The sequence below is a fragment of the Neovison vison genome, chromosome 9, assembly GCF_020171115.1.
Source record: "Neovison vison isolate M4711 chromosome 9, ASM_NN_V1, whole genome shotgun sequence".
In the NCBI taxonomy this organism is placed as follows: Eukaryota; Metazoa; Chordata; class Mammalia; order Carnivora; family Mustelidae; genus Neogale; species Neogale vison.
The window spans coordinates 861,463-881,929 of record NC_058099.1 but is presented as its reverse complement, the minus strand read 5'-3'; the positions used below and the strand labels follow the sequence as shown (position 1 = coordinate 881,929).

The 20,467-nt window shown below is 63.9% G+C and overlaps 2 protein-coding genes across 3 annotated transcripts; one reads left to right on the top strand and one right to left on the bottom strand.

The window, feature by feature from the left end:
* Positions 1-1,617: 1,617 nt before the first annotated feature.
* Positions 1,618-8,805, bottom strand: SAPCD2 (suppressor APC domain containing 2). The gene is made up of 6 exons (XM_044264462.1): positions 8,229-8,805; positions 5,572-5,684; positions 4,997-5,143; positions 4,619-4,726; positions 4,379-4,495; positions 1,618-4,307 (listed from the first exon to the last, which is right to left on the bottom strand). Exons 1-6 carry the CDS (start codon positions 8,803-8,805, stop codon positions 4,179-4,181), a joined length of 1,191 nt encoding a protein of 396 aa, XP_044120397.1. The 3' UTR covers positions 1,618-4,178.
* Positions 8,806-13,139: 4,334 nt separating this feature from the next.
* UAP1L1 (UDP-N-acetylglucosamine pyrophosphorylase 1 like 1) lies at positions 13,140-20,177 on the top strand. 2 transcript variants are annotated; one of them, XM_044264461.1, is made up of 10 exons: positions 13,140-13,428; positions 14,051-14,255; positions 14,425-14,600; positions 14,919-15,091; positions 15,196-15,389; positions 15,806-15,946; positions 16,490-16,675; positions 17,227-17,293; positions 18,381-18,500; positions 19,593-20,177. In XM_044264461.1, exons 1-9 carry the CDS (start codon positions 13,140-13,142, stop codon positions 18,462-18,464), a joined length of 1,515 nt encoding a protein of 504 aa, XP_044120396.1. In that variant the 3' UTR covers positions 18,465-18,500; positions 19,593-20,177. The 2 variants fall into 2 exon arrangements, with proteins under 2 accessions (XP_044120396.1, XP_044120395.1); XM_044264460.1 differs by having other exon boundaries at positions 18,381-20,177.
* The last annotated feature ends 290 nt before the right edge of the window (positions 20,178-20,467 follow it).

The window sequence follows — 20,467 nt, the reverse complement described above, 5'->3', positions numbered from 1 at the left end:
GGGAAACAAACTGAGGGGGAGGTGGGGGAGGCTGGGGTCGTGGGGCTGGGCACCGGGAGAGCACATGATGGTCCCACCACACCTGTGGAGCTGAAAACACGGATCTCTGCCTCTGAAACTGTGAAAACGCTGCGTTAATTAATTGTAAATTTTAAAAATCGAGTTGCGCCCACTCACAGGTGTTGGGACAGTGCACAGTGTCAGGGGACAGTGAGGGGTCCTCCAGCACCGGGCTGTGTTTTTCTCTTAAGACCGTCCCCTGCCCCCTCCCTTCCCGGGAAGGCGTGCGCCGTTCTACCCGCCTCTCCCAGTGACTTTGATGCACATCCTGAATGAAAGCTAAAGTGAGTGTCTTTTTCCTTAGGAACAATTCGAGCCCCAGGGATGCCTCAGCTTGTCTTCCTACCCTGTGCGCCTCTGCCACGTGACCGCAGTTCTCTCCTGAGCCCCCACCCGCCGCATGGCCGCTGTCACTGCTGCGGCGCCTGCGGTTCGCCTGCGGTTCGCCGAGGGATGCGCTTGGGTCAGCTTTAAAATGTATCCACAGATGGCCCGATTCTCCTTCCCTGCAAAGGGGGCGCCCGATTCCCCTCCGACGCCGCTCGGGAGGGCCTGGATTGAGGCTTCTGACCATCAGAGGTGAGACAGAGGTGACCTTGTGACTCAGGGACCCCTGAGCCCAGGTCCTCCCAGGCGGGTGGCTCTCTCCTAGGGGCCGCTCCTGGGTCATCTGTGCTAGGGGAAGAGGACACTGCCGTGAGGACATGGACGCTAGGAACCCAGGTGCTCGGCCGACAGCTCTGTGAGGGAGCCTTGCTGGAAGCCGGCCCTTCCTGACGGTGGCCCCTGCAGACACCTCGCCTGCGGCCCCAGAACGTCCCAGGCTGGACCGCCCAGGGTGACCACTCCTGAGGTCTGCACCCACGAGGAAACAGTCATTGCTTTACAGCACTGAGCCTCAAGTTAGGTCATGCCGCGGCGGTAGCTGACTCATCCTTCTTGACTTGGGCCTTTCTCCTGAAGTCCTTCCTCCAGAATTTCCTTTCGTGAATTCCCGTGGGTGGCAAGCTCTCATTCTGGGGTGCGGGAGGAGGAAATGTTTTCCTTTATGTAGCCTTCATTCTTGAAAGCGTTCCTCTGGGTCGTGGCCGCCGCCTTCCTCTCCCGCTGGCCTCTGACGAGCTTCCCGGTAGGCAACTGCTTTCGTCCTCAGATTCTTTCATGATCTTGTGAGAGAAAAGGTGCATTTCTTCCTACGCAGCCTGGCCGGCATTTGTTGGGATTTCTGGATCAGAAAACTGGGGTTTTTAGACAGTTCTGGAAAACCCGAAGCCACTTTCCGTCCTGCAGCGCCCCGCCTTCCTTGTCCTCTTCTGGGAATGCAGGCAGGTGAGTGCCCTTGAACCTCTGGGCCCCGTTCTCCTTCACATCCTAAGCTCTCCTGGTTCACGGAGTCTCCAGCTGAAGATTTCCATCGGAGGCTGAGTCCACCTGAGTTTTTAATTTCGAGGTTAGTGTCACTTCCACGGGCTTTGCAGTTCCTTGCTTCCTTGTGCATCTTTACCGACTCAGAGCTCACACTTTCACCGAACAACAAACCATGAAGGCGATTCCTTGTTTATATTTCAAGAACCTCTTTTATTTCTTTCAACATATAAAAGTTACTGCGTATTCTCTGATAATTCCAATATCTGAAATATTTACGGAATCTGTTCTTTCTGCTGGCTCTTGTGGTGGGCGCGCTCCCGGTGGGCGGACAAGCTTCTTAACTCAGATGCTTGTTTTCCTTGGACTTGACCTACATGAAACCCCCCGGGACAGCGATTCCCAATCAGGGACAACGTTTCTACCATCCCCCGCCTTCGGACATTTGGCAACACCTTGAGACATTTCAGTGGTCACGATGGAGGGTGTGGGTGCGGGTGCAGCCCGGGGATGGCGTCAGCATCACGGCAAGACAGCACCCCCCACCCCGACTTGGCCCCAGGGTCACCTGTGCTTCTGCCAGCTGTCTGGGACCTGCCAGCCTGCGGCCACCTGGATTTCTTCTCTTGTGGTGTCGGGGCCCACGGGCGCCTGGCTTCAGACCGCCAGCAGAGAGGACCGCAGACGGAGCACCGAGGACAAGGGCGGAAGGGTCCGCTGGCCGCCGGAGGGGCCCTCTCTGCGGAAGTTCTCCCAGTGAAAGACCCGCGAGGTGGGCAGCGCCAGGAACGCAGAGGGAACGCAGAAGCCCCAGGCAGGGCGGACGCCGCAGGGGACACCGCTGCCCCCCAGAGGCGGCCTCCTTCAGTGCTACACCCCGCCCATTGCTGGGTTCTGTCGTGGAGGGTCGGGTTGAGGTGAGCGGGGTGAGGCGGGGAGGGGGTGTTCTAGGAGACGGAAGACGTTTGCAGAGACCAGAGGTGGGAGGCTGGCTGCCGGCTACCGGCCGTGCCTGGGGAGGGCGGTGGAGGCTGAGCCTGGGGGCTGCCCTGAGTGACAGGGGCACGGGAGGGTTAAGAGCAGGGGCGGGGCTAGTGCTCAGGTTTGGAAATGTCACTGGTTGCACTGGGAGAGCCTGTGAACAGACTCACGCGACGGTGGGCTCAGGGTCTGTGCTGGTGCGGAGGGACTGGTCTTGGGAGGAAGGGCAAAGAGCAGGTCCAAGAGCCCCTGGTGGGTGGGTCTCAGACGACCGGCTGGGAGGCTTTCTCTGGGACTGGCCCTTGCCCTGAATGTCCCAAAGGGTGCTGGGGGCCCTGCCTCACCTTTCAGGATCCCACTGCCCTCTTGGCTCCCCTCCCCTAGAGCCTGCATGGGTCTAGGCCTGGGGGTCTTTGGGGCCCCAGAAGAACCCTACCCCATCCTCCAAGGAGGGCAGCTTGCATGCTGCACAGTCCCCCACCCTCTGTAAGCCCTGAGCACAGTGTGGGGAGCCCAGAGCTGGGGCTGGCAGGGAGCCGACAGCCGCTCTGCACCTGGGACCCCTCCTCCACAGCCAGGACCCTCTGCGGCCATGGGAGTCCACGTGTCTAAACTCCCTGGGTTTATGGGGTCTCTCCATACTCACCCCATGCCTGGGGCCCCCCACTGCACAACCCAACAAGGATGTCCTGTCCTCAGTGTGGGAGGCGAGTTCCTGTGGGGATGGAGGCCCAGGTCACAAGGCCCCTCCTGGGGTGGAGGCTCCCCTCTGGGGGGCCTGGTGTAGGGCTGGGGAGTTGTCCTTGACAAGGACCCTGCCTCGTCTCTTCCTGAGCCCTCTGGGTTTCCAAGTCTGATGCCAAGCTAGGGGTGGGAACAGGGAGGTCCCTACACCTGGGAACCTTGAGTCATGTGAGCAGGCCCTGGCAGGGGACCTGGGGGGCTCACCTGGGAGGCCCATGCTGACATCTCTTGTGGGGACAGACCTCCCTGGGGGAGGGGTGCACCACAGCCGCCCTATTGACCGTATCCCGCCCTGGCCAGGGTGCCTGGTGGGCCCAAGGCCCGGAGCATGGGTCACAGGCCGCTCTGCGGGCTCGTGAACATTAACCCAAGTTGTTTTAAGGCCTGGGGTCGGTGAGGGGGAGCAGGCATGCTGCCTCGCCCAGGTGTGAACTCTGAGAACTCACCCCCGGAGCTCCCCCAGAACCAGACACCCCTTCCATCTGCTCTGGCCCCTCAGGGAGGGAAGATGGCCTTGGGCTCCTGGGCCGGATCTCCTGCTGGGCCCCGGGCGGCACACCTCGCAGGAGACCAGCGGGGGCCCTGGCCGCGGCTGGGCAGTTCCAGGTGTTGTGTACGAGGCACCCTCTGCTGGCTGCGGCCAGAAGTGCAGCCTAGTGGGGCCAGCACCTTCCACTGGACACCCCAGGTCAGAGAGGCCAGGCCAGCTGTGACCATGGCAGAGCTGCCAGAGATCCGGCAAACACAGGGAGGTGTCCCCCGCGGTCCACTGACGGCGACTGCCACAGCTTCAGGCTATCAGCACAATGCAGCCCCAGCCCGGTTCAGCCCCCCGAGGCCAGGAGGAAGCCCATGTCTGGGGCCACCCACCGGCTCCACCGGGGGCTGCAGGGGAGCCCAGACGGTGCAAGGGGACGGAAACCGGGCCCAGGCCAGTCAGGTGGTCTTCAGCCCAGCGGGGCTCAGAGAGGGGCCTGCGCGTGCTGACCACCACGGCAGGCCGAGAGCGGGTTGGGGCCCACCGGCAGCTAGAGGAAGGTTGAGTCCAAGGGCCCGGCGTCCTGCTGGCTGAGCGCGCGCGCCTCGAACAGCTGCTTGATCAGCGCGGATTTCTCCTGCTCCAGCTGCGTGATCCGCTCACTCTTGTCCGTCACCTCCTGGGCAGGTGGGAGGTCGGTCAGGGTCCCGCAGGCCTCCGGCCCCCACCCTCAGCCCTCCCCGCACTCACCTGGGTGAGGAGCCGGTTCTGCTCCTTCAGCATGAGCACGGTCTGCTGCTGCCAGCCCGGGGCTGAAGGTGAGGTGGGGTCCGGGCACGGGGGCCCCGAGGACAATGAGGGCGGAGCCTGCGGGAGGGCATGGTCAGGCAGGTCAAGCGGGCCTGGCATCCCCGGGCACAGCCTCCAGGGCAAGGGGGAGGGGTGGCACCACGCTGGGCACAGGCGCCGGGTGACACAGGGGCCACTCACCCGGCCGGCACAGGCCGCAGCCAGCAGCTCCCCCAGGCACCGGGCCACCTCCTGTACCTTGGGCAGCAGCCGGCCCAGCGGGAGGGGGCTCCCCTCAGCGCCCACGTCCTGGGAGGGAAGCAGGAGAGGGGAAGTCATTGAGCAGAACCGGCCACAGATCAGCCACCGCGCCCAGGGGGGACCCTCACAGGGGCCGCTCCCGGCCCCCACCCAAGTGACTGCTCAGAGCAGACAGGGCGCCCACGGGTGTCACCGCTGGGGGACGCCTGCCCCAGGGCACGCGCAGTGTGTGTGCTGGAGGGGTCCCGGCACGCTGGCACCTCCCATGCTCACGACGGGTCTCGGGACGGGGACGGGCAGCCCTGGGGCAGCACTCACGGCGCGGGCCCGGCTCTGGCCCAGGCGGTGCCGGCGCTCCCGCACTCGCTGGAGCTGCTGCTCGTACCAGTCGCGGCCACGCGCCATCATCTCCAGGCCCTGCAGCAGCACCTCCTTCTCCTGCTCCAGCTCCTGCATCTGCTTCAGCTGCCACGCGCGGGGAGGCCAAGTGCTCATGAGGAACCCCGGCCACGCACGGCAGACCAGCCCCACCGGCACTGCCCTGCCCACACCTGCACCCCATAGGACACCGCCTGCCCTTGCCCCCAGCGCACCTTCTCCCGGGGAGCAGGGCGAGCTGAGCCGTTCGGGCGAGGGGCCGTGCGTGCTCCACACGCCGCTGCACACCCACGCCCCCTCCTCCCTGAAGGCCTTCTTCATCTGGCCTTGAGCCGTCCCTCCAGTGGATTCAAGCCCGCAAGGGGAGACATGTTTGTAACCAACTGCCATGCCAGCCCCCCGGGGACCCAGGCTTGGCGGCTACCTCCCAGGAGGAGGGCTGGTCCAGGAGACCAAGCGTGGGGGCCAAGTCCAATCCCAGGCAACACGGACAATCCCCCAGAGCCCTCACCCACCAGGTCACAGTCCACACCGTTGGTGATGGTGTGCCTCCGACGCTCCCCTCGGGCACGGGGAACCCGAAGGGCATTGCCCAGGCCGAGCTCCCGGCGCCTGCAGGCCAGTGCACCTGTAGAGGGAGGCAAGACCCTGGCTCGTTTCCAGGCCTGCCTAGTCTAGCCCAACACCTCCACCCCAAGCCTGGCAGTGCAAAGCTGGGTGTCCAGGCCGACGTGCCTCTGGGCATGCTCGTGGGCAATTCGGGACCTCTGCACAGAGCCCCCCCCAATCTCAACCCATCCCTAGGCCACCGCCTAGCCCTGTACACACCTTGCCTTTGTGGGGTCCAGTTCCCCACTCGATCCCCACACCCCCATACTGGGAGGGCTGTGTGGCCCTTGAGGCTGCAGGTTTGTACACACAACACAGATGTGTGTGCCCACAGAGTGCCCCAGCACGAGTGCCCGGAGGGCAAGGGCTTCGCCCAGTTTGGGCATCCCCCCGTGCCCAGAGGACTTGTGTACCCTGCAGGGGCTCAAAGGGAATAGGGTGAGCGAGCAGGGCCCCGGGCTTCCCGGCTCTCCTTGTCTGCCAGGGCCTTTAAGGGTGACTAGAGTCAGTGCAGGTGAAATGGGAGGGCCCAGACCTAACTCCTCCCAGGAAGGGTAAAACAGGACCTTGGGCCGACATACACGTGTCGACACCTCACTCGGACGCAACCTAGCAGCTCCTACGGCTTAGGGACCCCTGAAGCGGAGTCGGCTTGGGGGTGAAGAGCCGGCAAGCCCAGCTGGCTTCCCTGGGGGATGGGAGTGTATGCAGGACAACACAAGAGGGGGGGAGTGGATCCCTGGCCTTGTCCCCCTACACCAGGCTCGGCCTCGCAGGCTATGCCCCCAGCACTGGCTAAGGGGAGTGGGGGGTGATGCAAGAAGCGGACACGTCCACCGGGTTGGCACCAGGTGACAGGGCAGGCCTCCAGGCAGCCTCGGTGGACAGGCTACAAGCAAGCCCAGAAATCACGTCCCAACCTGCCCGTGCTACATGGCAGGCAGAGAAGACACAGTGGAGGGATGCTGGCCGGGGGGGGGGGACTGCCACAGAACACCTGGGCTTGGTCTGGGGGCAACTTCAGATGACAGCACCCTGGGTGTTCTGTTGGATGACCAGCAGGTGCAGGCAGCCCTGAACCCATCTGGGCCTGAGCCAGCAGCCTGTACCCACTGGGTCTCGGTGCACTGAGCTCCAACAGGGCCAAAGAAGGGGGGCCTGGATCCCCGGGGTGGGGGTCTCTCCCTTCCTGGGAAGCTGCGGGATCTAGGAGTGCCGATTTGGACTCCACGCACATGCCACGCCTCTGCTCTGGGCCTCTGTCTGTAAAGGGGACAGTGAGAGGCTGGCCTGAGCCTCAAGCTGCCCCATGATGAGCACGTGTCACCTGCCCAGCCCTGTGTCGAATCCTCAGGAAGGCGCAACAGGCAACCTAGGGCCACCCAGGGCCCCAGGACAGAGCATGGCTGGGCCACAGGTGGGAGGTCCCCAAACCCCAACCCCACGCTGATTTTCAGGTATGTGGAGCCTTGGGGACAGCTCCAGCCATGCACCCAGGAGTGCCCTCCCGCCTCCCCAGACCACGGGGACAGAGGGGCTGGCCAGTGAGTAGCAGGGAGAGCCCCCACCCTGTGACGGGCTGGGGGACAGCTTTGCCACAGAGTCTGGGAGCCAGTCACAGGGCTGGGGAATATGGGCAAGGCTGGGGCGGAGGCCCAGTGAGGCTGGCGGGGCGGTGAAGGCGTAGGAAGGGCTGGCAGTTGCCGTGGTGGGGGTGCTGCAAGGAGGCAGAATGCCCTGTGGGAAGGAGACCCCACCCCATCCATAAGGCAGCTGCTATTCCCAGAGCAGACACTAGAGGGGCTCACAGCGTCATCCAGCCATCTCCTGTCACTGGCCACTGCACGGAAGCCAGGCAAGGACCCGGCTGGCCACCCCCTCAGATAGGGGCAGGGGCAGGGAGTAGTTTGCTGCATTTGGGTCTTTCTCTGGTGTCAGCCTGGTAGGCCTTGAAGATTGAAGATTGGGCTGGAGACCCACCTGCCATGTTATGCTTCCTGGCAACCCCTCCAGGTCTTCCTGGGAGAGTCCATCCTGCCTCGTGGGGGAGGCAGTGAGCCCAGCCCTCTTGGTAGAGCTGCCAAAGTAAGGACCCAAGAAAGGCGGAAGGGGGCCCTCTCAGTCCGGGGGACCCTCTCTCCTCGGAACTAGAGGGAAACTCCTCAGCCTAGGCTGTTATCCGAGACGCGACTGAGGGCCTTAGTGTCCCCAGGTGTGGGGCAGGAATCCCCAGTGCTCAGCTCTGGCTGGGTAGGGTGACTTCCTGGGGGAGTCTGGAGTCACCCCCCAGCCCCTTGGCCCCGGTGGCCTCCCCCACGGTGGCGGAGGAGGGGCTCCCTGCCTCCTGGCCTCGCAGCACACCGGGAAAGGCAAGAGGGCCCTTTCCCTCTGGGCGCTCACGGCCCTCGGGCTCACTCAGCGGCCCGGCCCCGCCCCTCGCGGCACGAGAGGCACCGGCAGCACCTCTCCGGCTCCGGCCTGAGGCGCAGGTCGCGGGGGTCGGCGGAAGGGTGGGGGGCGGAGGGCAGCTACCAGGCGGGGCCGCGGGCCGCCCCGCACTCACCAGCGTCCGCGCTCGGGCTCCGCTCCAGCGCCGCGCCCTGGGGCCGCTCGGGCTCCGCGGGCCCGGGCGCCGCCTCCGCGGGCCCGCACAGCTTCTCCAGGCTCCGGGCCGCGCCGCCGGGGCCGGCCGCCGGGGGCCGCGAGCCCAGGGGTAGGGGCTTCCTCTCCAGGACCGTCCGCGGCTCGTCCGCCGGCGCGAACATCAGGCGCGGCGGCGGCGGCGGACCCCCGGGCCGCGTCGGGCAGCCCCCCCGGGCCGGGGCGCGCGCCTGGCCCCGCGGGCCGCCGTCGGCGCTCAGCAGCGAGGTGCGCAGGCCGGCCACGAAGCGCTCGAAGGTCAGGTAGCCGCTGGCCGGGGCCACCCGGCGCAGGCCGTCCAGCACGCCGCGGGGCAGCTCGTGCGCGTCGGCGCCCTGCCAGCGGGACTCGATCTCGCGCAGGTGCACGCAGCCGCGCCGCCGGTCGTCCAGGATGTCGAACAGCGTGCGCAGGCTCTGCAGGAAGGCGCGCGGCAGCCCCTCGGTGCCCGGCGCGGCCGGCGGCCCGCGGCCCGCCTCGGCCATCGCGGCTCCGGCCATGGGCGGCCGCCGCCGGCCGCGAACCCCGGCTGCGGCCCCGGCTCCGACCCCGGCGGCGTCCCCAGCCGCGGCCCCGGCTCGGTCCCCGCGCGGCCGGCCGCGACAATAGCCGCGACTTTTTGAATGGACCCTCCTCGTGGCGTCAGCGCTCATTAGCATTCGCGGCGGCCATTGGCCGAAGCAGGCCCGTCTGCTCTCGGATTGGCTGAGAGGCCGCCAGCCTGGTTTGATTTTCCCCCGCGGGCCCCGCCCCGCGCGCTCCCGCCGCCGTGCGGGCTGCGGCCGGGGAGCGCCGAGGCTCCGCACCGGCGGGCGGGGGCGGGAGCGGGGGTCCCGCAGCTCGGCCTCCCCTCGGCCTCGCGGGTCGGGGAGGGAGCCCCGAGCGGACCCCTTTCTGCTCCCCCGGCCACCCGCAGCCCTCTCGCCGCGGTTCGGCCCTCTCCGAGGGGCGGGGCGTACGGAAAACCTGTCCCCAGTGTCCTCGCGGGGGTTAGGACGGGAAGCACACCTCCTCCCGGGAGTCACCTTCCCGTCTGGCTTCCCTGGGGACTCGTCGCTCCCTACTCGGGGTCTCCTGGCCCAGGCACCCCGACTCTGGGGCCCATTTACCGGGACAGTCCCAAGAGGTCTGTGGGCTCCCGCCAGCTGGGCGCTTCCCCTCACAGAGGCCTCTCTGTCCACACTGGTGCTCGCTCCCCGCCTTGTCCCTGGGGATAGCCTGGCCTTTCCTGCCTACTGCAGGACAAAGCCACTTTTTCCTGTGTCCCCAGATCCCCATCTGGCGACCAGCTCTCCTCCACTTCCAAAGTCCTCTGCTCTGACCTCTTCCTCTGGCTGGACACTTTCTCCAGCGGCTCCGACTCTTCAGGCCAGCCAGACAGCCCTGAGTCCCCAGTGGCCCCTGCTACATTTCCAGCCAGGATCTAGTCCTTCTGTCTGGCCAGTCTGGGAGGGGCTGGAGCTTAGCTGGCGGTGTCTTCAAGAAGAGAACTTCCTCCTGTTAGGGTAGTAAATTGAATTTCTTCCTGCCCCGGAATGCGAGGTCAGCGGGGCCAGGTGCTCTGTTCCTGAGAGCTCCTCCCATCAGGGCTTCCTGACTCCATTTTAAACGAGGCTTCCCTTTATTAATTTCACAGCCCTCAAAGTTGGGGTTCCATTGTGGTAAGGAATTTTGGAAGGACCTAGAAAGCTGGAGCCTGGGATCCCCCATGGAGTCCGACCCACCCCTGCCTTCCCCTTTAGTGATAGGACTGGACAAAGTTCCAGCATTTCAAGCTGATTGATCTGCCGTTTATCTCCCTCTCCTACTCTCCTTCCAGCACAGCCTGCCTGGGTCCCCCATGCTTAGGATCCGCAACCGCCCCTCACCTCTGGGCCCTTGCACATGGTAGCTCTCCCACCGGGAACACCCTTTCCCTCTCTGCTCCAGGCTGATCACTCTGCATCCTTTGAAGCTCCACTCGGGCACCTGACCCACACCTTGAAAGTGATGTGTCCTGATCTTCACAGCACGAGGCTGCCTTCTTCTCGTGATGGTGCTTCTCTCCCCATGTGTGCCTCCCTGTGCTTTCTGGAAGTAGGACAGGGCCACCCCACAGCCTAGAATCGGTCTGGCCCACAGTGGAGGCTGGTGGGTAGCCCACACATGGGACGCCTCATCCTGGAAGTCACAGTGGAAATGCCCCACCTTTAGGTGGGATGGGGAGGCCTGGAGACAGCTCTGTGGGGGTTCTTGGGCGTGTGGAGGCCAGTGGTCAGCAGCAGCAAGCCTTGCTGCTACAGACAGTGGGACAGTGGGCCAGCAACACCCAGGCCAGGCCCCTGTGAGCCTGAGCCCACCGTGCTGAAAAAAGAAGGTCTTCTCCGAGCGTCAGGAACCATAGGAGAGGAGGCCCTGGGTCTGTGGGTTTCTTGATGGGCTTCCCTGGCTAGGCACTGCCAGAAGGTACGAAGACACTGGAGTCAGTGCCAGCTGTGGGGGTGGGACTAAGGCACAGTCCTTGTGTACTTCCCATCCTGCATTCTGACCACTTCCTCCTTCTTCCCCACTTTCCAGCCTGACCCAACACTTTCCTAGCTCCGCACCTTTCAGTGTCACTGTCACCCCCAGGGTCTTCCCAGACCCCCAGACCAAGTGGGGCCCTTGTGGTTTTTGAGGTGCCAGTCCCAGCTGTAATTACGTTCTTACTGTGCCAGCTTGGAGCTCCGTGGAGATGGACAGTGGAGCCCTCTGTCCCCTTACACAGTCCCTGTGCCTGTTCCAGGTTCTCTGGTCCCCATGCTGCAGGAACAACTGGGGGCCTGTGCTGGCCTCTGGACCCTGGCTCGCCTGAACCCTCTGGATGAAGCCCCAGGGCACAAGGAAGGTGATTCCTGGGCCACAAGCCCACCTTTTCCAGGCTGTCCAGGAGCTTGTTACTCATCTGTCCCTCACTGGCGGCCCCTGCCATTTGTCCAGGCGGGCCAGCTCTCCTTCTCTGGCCCTTCAGGTGCCTCCGGCTGCCCAGCCTCAACTGTCCGAACCCTTCTGATCTCAGCCCCACACTGCATCTTGAAGCGAGATTTGGGGGCCATTCTGAGGACGAGCTTTGAGATCATGTGACACCTGCCTTCAAGGGCACATATGAGGGGCTGAGAGCCCTCTGGACTCTAGCCCCCACTCTGCTGCTGGGCTCCCTACCCCCCACGCGCACCTCCACCTCTAACATGTGCCCTTCGGCTACCCAAACTATTGAAGCAGACCATTTGTTCATTCAGCAAGCGCTCCCTGAACGCTTGATGTAGCGCAGGCACTGAGCTAGGTGTGGGATCCAACACTCGTTCATTCATTCCACAAACACTTACTGAGCACATACTGTGTGCTGGGCATTGATCGAAGGTGAAGGGGCAGAGCAGTGAACCAAATTACCTCCAGCTATCGGAGTTTCCCTTCCTTGGGGCACTTGGGCAGTGGAGAACACAGAAAAGCAGGAAGGCGGGGCGCCTGGGTGGCTCAGTGGGTTAAGCCGCTGCCTTGGGCTCAGGTCATGATCTCAGGGTCCCCGCATCGGGCTCTCTGCTCAGCGGGGAGCCTGCTTCCTCCTCTCTCTCTGCCTGTCTCTCTGCCTGCTTGTGATTTCTCTCTGTCAAATAAATAAATAAAATCTTAAAAAAAAAAAAAAGAAAAAAAGAAAAGCAGGAAGGAACAGAGACGAATGGGAGAATGCTCTCTGAGCCAACGTGACCTGGGAGGGTCTCCCCAAGGAGGCAACACATGAGTAGAGACCTGGAGAAGTGGGCCGGGAAGTCACTTTCTGGGAAAAAGTAGCCCAGGCAGGAGGAACAGCAAGTGCGAAGGCCCAGGGGCAGGCCTAAGGTTATCCTTGGAAGATAACTTCTTTCGGGTCCACCAGGACTTCGAGTGGGCCCCCCGGGTGCTGTGGGAAGCTCTACTTCCTAACCCAGGAAGGGGGTTTGTGGGAGTCCCTTTGTGTCGAACCCACGTGCGGGGAGACACAGTTGCCTGAACAGGGCTTAGCTGCGGCAGGCCTAAGAGAGATGTTACTTTTCATTTTGGGTCCCAAAGTGCCATCTGAATTTGTTTTAACTCTGTGCATGTATTGCTTTTAGATTTAAAAAAACTAATTTTTTAGAAGAAAGCTTTATCCCCAAATGGCCAAAGCTACTCACCACTTTTCCCAAGGGCGTTCATAAACAGTAAGATATCTATATCAATTGATCAATACATTTTTTAATAAACAGCAAGATATTTAAAGTCTGATAGTTAACATAATATGGCGGGGTGAAGGGCTGCTCCTGAGCCGTTCCGGTTACCTGGCAATGAGGAGGGATGTGAAGGAGGAGCCCCCAAGGCGGCAGGGCGGCCTTCTTGGGGTTCCTTGGTGGCCTCTAGACACCCGATTCTACCGATGGTCTGGCTGGGCCCAGCCGCCAGCAGTCGCGGTCCAATATGCCCGGTGCAGGGACAGACCCCAGCCTCGCCCTCAGGTGCCCGGACGTCAGGGCTGTGGGTTCAGAGCGGGGTGCAGTCGAGCCGAAGTCAGCCCTCACGCGCCCGGGCCAGGGAGCTTGCGGTACCCGGGAGGGGGCTTCCCCGGGGCCGGCCTCACGGCCCCTCCTCACCGTGCCGCGGGCGAGATCCCGGAGAGGGGCGGGGTCACAGCTAGAGAGGGGCGGGGCGCTCTGGAAGGGGCGGGGCCCTAGGGCCGCTCGGGGGCGGGGTCGAGGCGGGGCGGCCCGGTCCCGCCCCTCCGGGGTCGTCACCGCCCGCTGGGTCGCGTGACGCCCGTAGGAGCGCGCGGGTCACGAGTGCCCGCGCGGCCGGCGGCGGCGACATGGCCTCGGAGCGGGAGGTGCGCGCCCGGCTGCAGCGCGCGGGCCAGGAACACCTGCTGCGCTTCTGCGCCGAGCTGCCGCCGGGGCCCCGCGCCGCGCTCCTGGCCGAGCTGGGGGCGCTGGAGCCGGAGGCGCTGCGCGAGCACTGCCGGCGCGCCGCTGCGGCCTGCGCGCACCCCCCGGGGCCGCCGCCCGACCTGGCCGCGCGCCTGCGGCCCCTGCCCCCCGAGTGCGTGGGCAGCGCGAGCCGGTGCGACCCGGAGATGCGGGGACTCTGGGAGGAGGAAGGTAAGCGGGGCGGGCCTGGCCGGCGGAGGGGGCCTGGCCCAGAGCGGGGTTGACCGGAGAGGTTGTACTTGGAGGAGTCGAGCGCACCTTACTCCTTTGTGGAGTCCCCTTTCACTCGCAGCTGGCGACGGGGCTGTGGGGCTCCAAACGCGGCCAGGGTGCAGCCGCCCCCAGAGGACTGGCCCTCGGGAGAGTGCTTCGTGCAGCGCACCCGTCTGGCCAGCCGCCCAGCCCGCAGGGAATTGGCCGCCCGAATCCTCGCGCAGTCGCACAGGCTCCCTTTCGCATCAGCGCTGGCCCAGGTGCACTCCTGGCCTCCCGGCCTGACAGGTGAGGCAGGCGCTCCTGGAGGGAAGCCTGCCCGAGGCCCCCGCTGCTCTGCTCTGACCAGCTTGACCTGGTGTTGCCTCTGAGGGACCTAGGCTGGGAATGAACCCTGAAGCACATCATCAAGACCCCACCTGGCCCACAGGGGATCAGAATGTTACTTGGGAATTTCTCTTCTGTGACTGTCAGAAGTCTTCGAGTCCTAGACACGTGTGGCTTGCTCCGAGGTGAACGGGGGGGGGCTTATGTGGCGGTTCCCAGGTGTCCCCTCATGGTAGGCACCCCGCCCCTCCAGGTTTCCGCCAGATCTCCCTGAACAAGGTGGCCGTGCTGCTGCTGGCCGGGGGGCAGGGCACCCGCCTGGGCGTGACCTATCCCAAAGGCATGTACGAGGTGGGGCTGCCGAGCCGGAAGACCCTGTATCAGCTGCAGGCGGAACGGATTCGGCGGGTGGAGCAGCTTGCTGGCCAGCGCCACGGGACCCGCTGCACCGTCCCCTGGTGCGCCTTCTCTGCGGTACCTGGTCCCCAGAACAATCCCCTGCCCCCGCAGCATCCAGACTTGAATCCCAGCCCCAGCCCGGACCCCAGGCCAGCCGCTGTTGGAGCCCCGTATCCGAGCGGCCCTGGGCCCTTCCAGTGGCCTGCTCAGCCTCGCCTCTCCTCGAAGGTACATCATGACCAGTGAGTTCACACTGGGGCCCACGGCCAAGTTCTTCAGGGAGCATGACTTCTTCCACCTGGATCCCAGCAACGTGATCATGTTTGAGCAGCACATGCTGCCTGCAGTGACCTTCGACGGCAAGGCCATCCTGGAGCAGAAAGACAAAGTTGCCATGGCCCCAGGTATGCCACACCCCTGAGCCCAGGAAGGACCGCCTGGCCTAGAACAAGGAGCGAATTAGAGGTCGGGAGGACTGTGGCAGAGGCCAGAATGTTACGCCTGACGGCTGTGTGGTCCCGGGTGAGTGGCCTCTCCTCTCTGGGCCTTGGTTCCTATCTGTCACATGAAACAACCAGAGTGCTACTTGGAGAGTGACAGAGAGCTGCCTCGGGTACAAGGTCCAGCCCCAAGGGGCCTCCCCTGCTTCCAGCATGCCCTGGACTAGATAAGGCTGAAGCCCAGGGGGATCCCTCGAAAATGGTCCCTCTCTCCCTCTGCAGATGGCAACGGGGGGCTGTACTGTGCCCTGTCAGACCACCAGATTCTCGAGGACATGGAGCGTCGGGGAGTGGAGTTCGTGCACGTGTACTGTGTGGACAACATCCTCGTGCGGCTGGCTGACCCCGTCTTCATCGGCTTCTGCGTGCTTCGCGGCGCAGACTGCGGGGCGAAGGTGAGCCCGCCCTGCCGGCCTGGCCCCGCCCCCTCAAGCCCGCCCCGCCCCCGGCCTGCTTGGCCCCGCCCCAACCAGCCTTCCCAGCCCTGGCCTGGCCGCAGGTGGTGGAAAAGGCGTACCCAGAGGAGCCGGTGGGTGTGGTGTGCCAGGTGGACGGGGTCCCTCAGGTGGTGGAGTACAGCGAGATCAGCCCCGAGACTGCGCAGCTGCGCGGGCCCGACGGGAGTCTGCTCTACGGCCTGGGCAACATCTGCAACCACTTCTTCACGCGAGACTTCCTCCGGATGGTCAGCAGGTGTGCTCCGCAGGTGGCCGCCGGTGCTGGCCACAGTGGCGTGTCGCCCGCACTGACCGGGGCCCCAGAGCCCCAGCGGGTGCTGTAAGGCTCTGGGCCGAGTTGGCCTGCTCTTCCGTGCGGAGGCTGTTGCTTTCCCGCACCAGCTCTTACCCCGTGGCTTGCCCCCTGCCATGTCATCTGGGCAGGGATGTGGCCAGTGGGGCCTGTCCATCCCTCTCGGACTTGGTGGGGCGGGGTTGGGGGGGCTGGGGGCGGGTGGAAGGGATACCCCCGCCCTCCCAGAGGCCGGGCTCCGCACCCAGTGCTCCTGCCAGCTATCTTGGGTGGCTGGCTGTGTGGAGAGGTGGGGAGGGGGCTCCCCGGGACATCCCATCTGAACTGTCTTTCCTTCTGTTGTCCTCCTGTGCCCCCAGCGAGTTTGAGCCCTTGCTGAAGCCACACGTGGCTGTGAAGAAGGTCCCATACGTGGATGAGGAGGGAAATCCGGTAAAGCCGATAAAACCAAACGGGATAAAGATGGAGAAGTTTGTGTTTGATGTGTTCCAGTTTGCTAAGTTAGTGGTAGAAGTCATTCGTTTTTTTCTTTTTTTCTCTTTCTGTATCGGTGGTGGGTTCTGAGGCCTTGGGCTGGGAAGTGGAGGCTTGCGGGGGACGCAGTGGGAGTGCCCCTTTGCAGTGGGGAGTAGGGGCCAAAGCAGGCCCAGGGAGAAGGCCAGAGGAAACAGCCGCTATGGCGTGAGCCTGGCGGCGTCTGGGATGGCCGCGGTCTTCAGGGCTGGGAGACCTACCTGTGCCCCTCCTGAGCCCTCTGGCTGCTCCTGGCCTGGAGTGAGGAGGCTGTTTCCGGGCCAGCTGGGTGGGGGAATTCGGGGTTTGGCCCTCACCCTGGGGTCCGAGGATCTGGGGGTTTGGCGGGAGGGGATGGAAGGACTTCATGTAGCCCCAGGGAAATTAGGAGCAAAGACACATGCGGTCCCTGTGGGGCCTCCCCCATGGAGGTGACCCCACTTAGTCATCGGAGCCCGGTGCACCTTGCACCTGCCCAGGACCAAGGCCTTTAGGCCAGGACTTCCGGTCACTAGTTCTTTCCCCCACAGGAGCTTTGTGGCCTTTGAGGTGTCCCGGGAGGAGGAGTTCTCTCCACTGAAGAACGCAGCCTCAGCTGCCAGGGACAACCCCGCCACTGCCCGGCGTGCCCTGCTCATGCAGCATTACCGCTGGGCCCTGCGGGCAGGGGCCCGCTTCCTGGATGCTGGCGGGGCCCAGCTCCCGGAACTACCTAGGTGAGTGTGGGTCTCAGCACGCTCCCCTAAAGACAAGGGTGTCAGGGTCCAGCCCCCAGCCCCAGGGCCTTGCTGGTTCTGCCGCGGCTTGAGCCGTGGCTGGGGCTCGAGCTTGAACCACGCTGAGTGCAGGTGGCCAGGGGCCCTGTCCGGCCATACAGAGACCAACTGCAGCATGGGGCCAGCCCCTTGAGGTCGGCCCAGGGCCTGGGGACGGGTGGGCGGCTGCCACCCTTCCTGACCAAGACCGAGGTGGGACATGTGGAAGCTGGCAAGGCAAGTCACACTTCAGGGCGGGCAAGGCACAGGACAGTAGGGTTCTGTGTCCTTGGTTGTCTGTAGCCGCCTCCTCCATCTGGAAGCCCCGGTGCTGTGGGCTGTTTTCCCAACCAAGTAAGAGCCTATCGCTTGGGCAGAGGCAGTCTGCTGAGGGCTCGGAGTGTGCAGAAAAAGGGGGGTTAGCTGAGAAAAGAGCTTTGGGAGCGGGGTCAGGCAAGGACAGTCCCAGGACATGCACCCAGGAACAGGTGCTGACCCATGGACTCCCACAGCCCGCCCGGCAGCAGAGAGCCTCCCGCCATCTGTGAGATCTCGCCCTTGGTGTCCTATTCCGGAGAGGTGAGAGCCTATCGGCCCACATGGGCTTTCTGGGGTGGGCCATGTGTGATCCGGAGGGGGGCGCTGGACAGAAGTGGGTGCTAGGGCAGAAAGAGCTCTGACTCAGTTTACTGATAAGAAAATAGTTGTTACTTATTTTTTTTTTTAACATTTTATTTATTTGACAAAGGGAGAGATCACAAGTAGGTAGAGAGGCAGGCAGAGAGATTGGGGGAAGCAGATTTCCTGCGGAGCAGAGAGCCCGATGTGGGGCTTGATCCAGGACCCTGAGATCATGACCTGACCGAAGGCAGAGGCTTTACCCACTGAGCCACCCAGGTGCCCCCCCCCCCGTTTTAAAGCTTTTATTTATTTATTCCACAGAGAGATGGCGAGAAAGGGAACACAAGCAGGGGGAGTGGGAGAGGGAGAAGCAGGCTTCCCGCCGAGTAGTGAGCTCAACCCAGGGCTCAGTCTCAGGACCCTGGGATCATAACCTGAGCTGCAGGCAGTTGCTTAATGACTGAGCCAGCCAGGAGCTCTGGGAAATAGTTTCTTTCTTTCTTTCAAGATTTTATTTATTTATTTGACAGAGATCACAAGTAGGCAGAGAGGCAGGCAGAGAGAAAGAAAGGGAAGCAGGCTTCCTGCTGAGCACAGAGCCTGATGCGGGGCTCAATCCCAGGACCCTGGTATCATGACCTAAGCCGAAGGCAGAGGCTTCAATCCACTGAGCCACGCAGGCGCCCCCCCGGCAAATAGTTTCTTAAGATACAGAGGATCTTCCGGGAATGGGGTGGGTGGTGAGTTAAAATGCTGTCATACTCTTGGAGGAGTAAGGGAGTATCAGGTGGGGTCAGAGTTTGGGGTTCCAGCCAGGAAGATTTAAGGACGCCTTGCTGAGTGACAAAAGCTGGCCCCAACCCTCTTGAGAAGATCTGGTGTGAGCTTGCCCAAAGGGTTCATCAGGGGTTGGGGCTAGAAATGGCGTCCAGTCCTTGCTCCTGGAAGCCTTTCTCACCCTACCCCACACTGGCTCAAGGTGAATTTGTAACCCCCTTAAGGACTGAGAGCTGAATAGTGGACATCATGACTTCCTTGTTTCCAGGGTCTGGAGCCGTACCTACAAGGCCGGGAGTTCCGGTCCCCACTCATCCTGGATGAGAACCAGACCAGTGTCCTACAGCCCTGACTCACTCCCAGGACTGCAAACCCCAGGGCCTGAGAGGTGGGGACGCAGGGTTCTCCACCAGGGTGGGGCCTCTCCCCCATCCTTGGTTCTGTGGAACACATACCCAAAAGCTGCTGTGGACCGAGGAGGGCTCTTTAGCTGTTCTCTGGCCTGTGGGGTCTGGGTGGGAGACAGAGGTGTGGCATCCCTGGAGAGAGCAGTGACCCTGTCTCTTTGAGTGGAGACCTGAGGACCAGTGGCATCTCTAGCGCTATATGCAGATCCACCTCCGAAGGGGCATCAGACGCTCGAGCTTTTCTGCAGATGCACATATGAGGCAAAGAGAATGGGACAGTGTCCCTCTATCCCACCTCGAAGGGTGCTACGGCCAAGAAGCTGCCCCCTCCCTCCTCCTCTAGCAGCTGAACCGTGTCAGGGCCCAGCCCCCACCTTCCACCAGCCCCAACCCACACACAGCCGGCACATCTGAAGCTGGTTCCTCTCAGCTTCCCTTGGACGCCTCGGCTCCCCGGCCACGTGGACGGTGGGTTCGGGCTGCTGAATTTTACGGGCTTCCCCCACGACCCAGTGGGCCCAACGCCTGCGGCCTCACGAGGCGGTTCTTCAAGCTGAGGTATAACCGGCCAGGGAGCTCCGTCCCCCGGCCAGCTGGCCAGTAGCTTGCAACAACCTGGGTGCTCAGGCTCCTCCGGGTTCCCGGCAGGAGGCACAGCCTCCGCTTCTGTGCCCGCGGCCCCGCACCGCACCCCAGCACCCTGACGGAGGCCGGGGCAAACCCACAGGCCCTGGCCCTGAGCGCCTGCCTGGCCTTGCTGCTCCGGGACCCGGGTCCGCTTTCCTTCTCCAGAGAGCAACACAGGGGCCACACGCTCCCCACTGAGGTGGAGGGCAGCATGCACTGCAGCCGGCCCCAGCCCTTGGTGCGCTCCGCCCGCCCCCGCCAGGGCAGCCCACACCCCTGCCCAAGCTGTGCTTTCCCCAGGGGGAGGACGTTCTCCGGCCGGAGGGGTTCAGATGCAGCAGACTCCTCCAGCGGCTTGCCGGCTGGTAGACCTGTCCAGGCACCCCACCTGGGCACGAGGGCAGGGCCACGCCCAAAGCCCAGAGAAGGACTTTGCTTCCCCCCAGGCTCTGCCGGTCCTCCGCAAACCTCAGAATTGAAGCGTGTGCCTCAGGAGCCTTCTCTCAGCTGCTCCACGGGCAAGCAAGGGGCCCGGACAGAGGAAGGCCCGCCAGGTCAGGGGTCCTGCCCACAGCTGCAGCTCCTCCCCCCCGCAGCTGAACGGCCCTGCCGCCTCTTTCCTACACCAGCTGGAAACACTACTGCGGAACAGCTCGCTTTGAAGGGCGCGGTGTATTTTAAATTCCTTACACCTTCACATCCCGTTTCAAACGCCGCACGGAGGTGGGCGGGGCCGGGGCAGCCGCCCTGGCGCAGCGGGACTCGCAGCTCACAGGCTCGGGGGCGCCACCGGACCAGGAACGCGGGGAGGGCCGCGTCCCCGTGCCCACTGCGCACCCAGGAGGCAGGACGGGCCCTCCCCACCATGCTGTCCCTCAGGCTACCTTTAGAGCCTCGAATCCCAGACCACCCGTCACGCCGCTGACTTCTCCACAGACTGCCGGACTCCCGGGTGTCCCCCGGGTGGGGGCGGGGAGGAGGGCGCCTTTCCAATAAAGTCGGGACGCGCTGAAGCGTCCCCGGCCCGGCGAGTGCGGTTTCTGAGCAGCGCGTGTCCGAACGGCAACCCGCGGGCCGCGGCTCGGTCCGTGCCGGGAGCGAGAGCCCACACGCCGATCTGCGGCTGCACCTGCTCGGGGCTGCCCAGGGGTCCCCTCGTGCCCCCGCCCAGCTCTTCCCCACGGTCTCCGGGCCGCCCGAGACAAGCCCGCGGGCCCGCCACCTGGGGGTGGGCCCACAACCCGCCCCGTCCCTCGGCCCAGCGCTCCGGGCCAGGGCTCCCGCCGACCGCACGTGCAGGGAGGGATGCGCTCGGGCACCG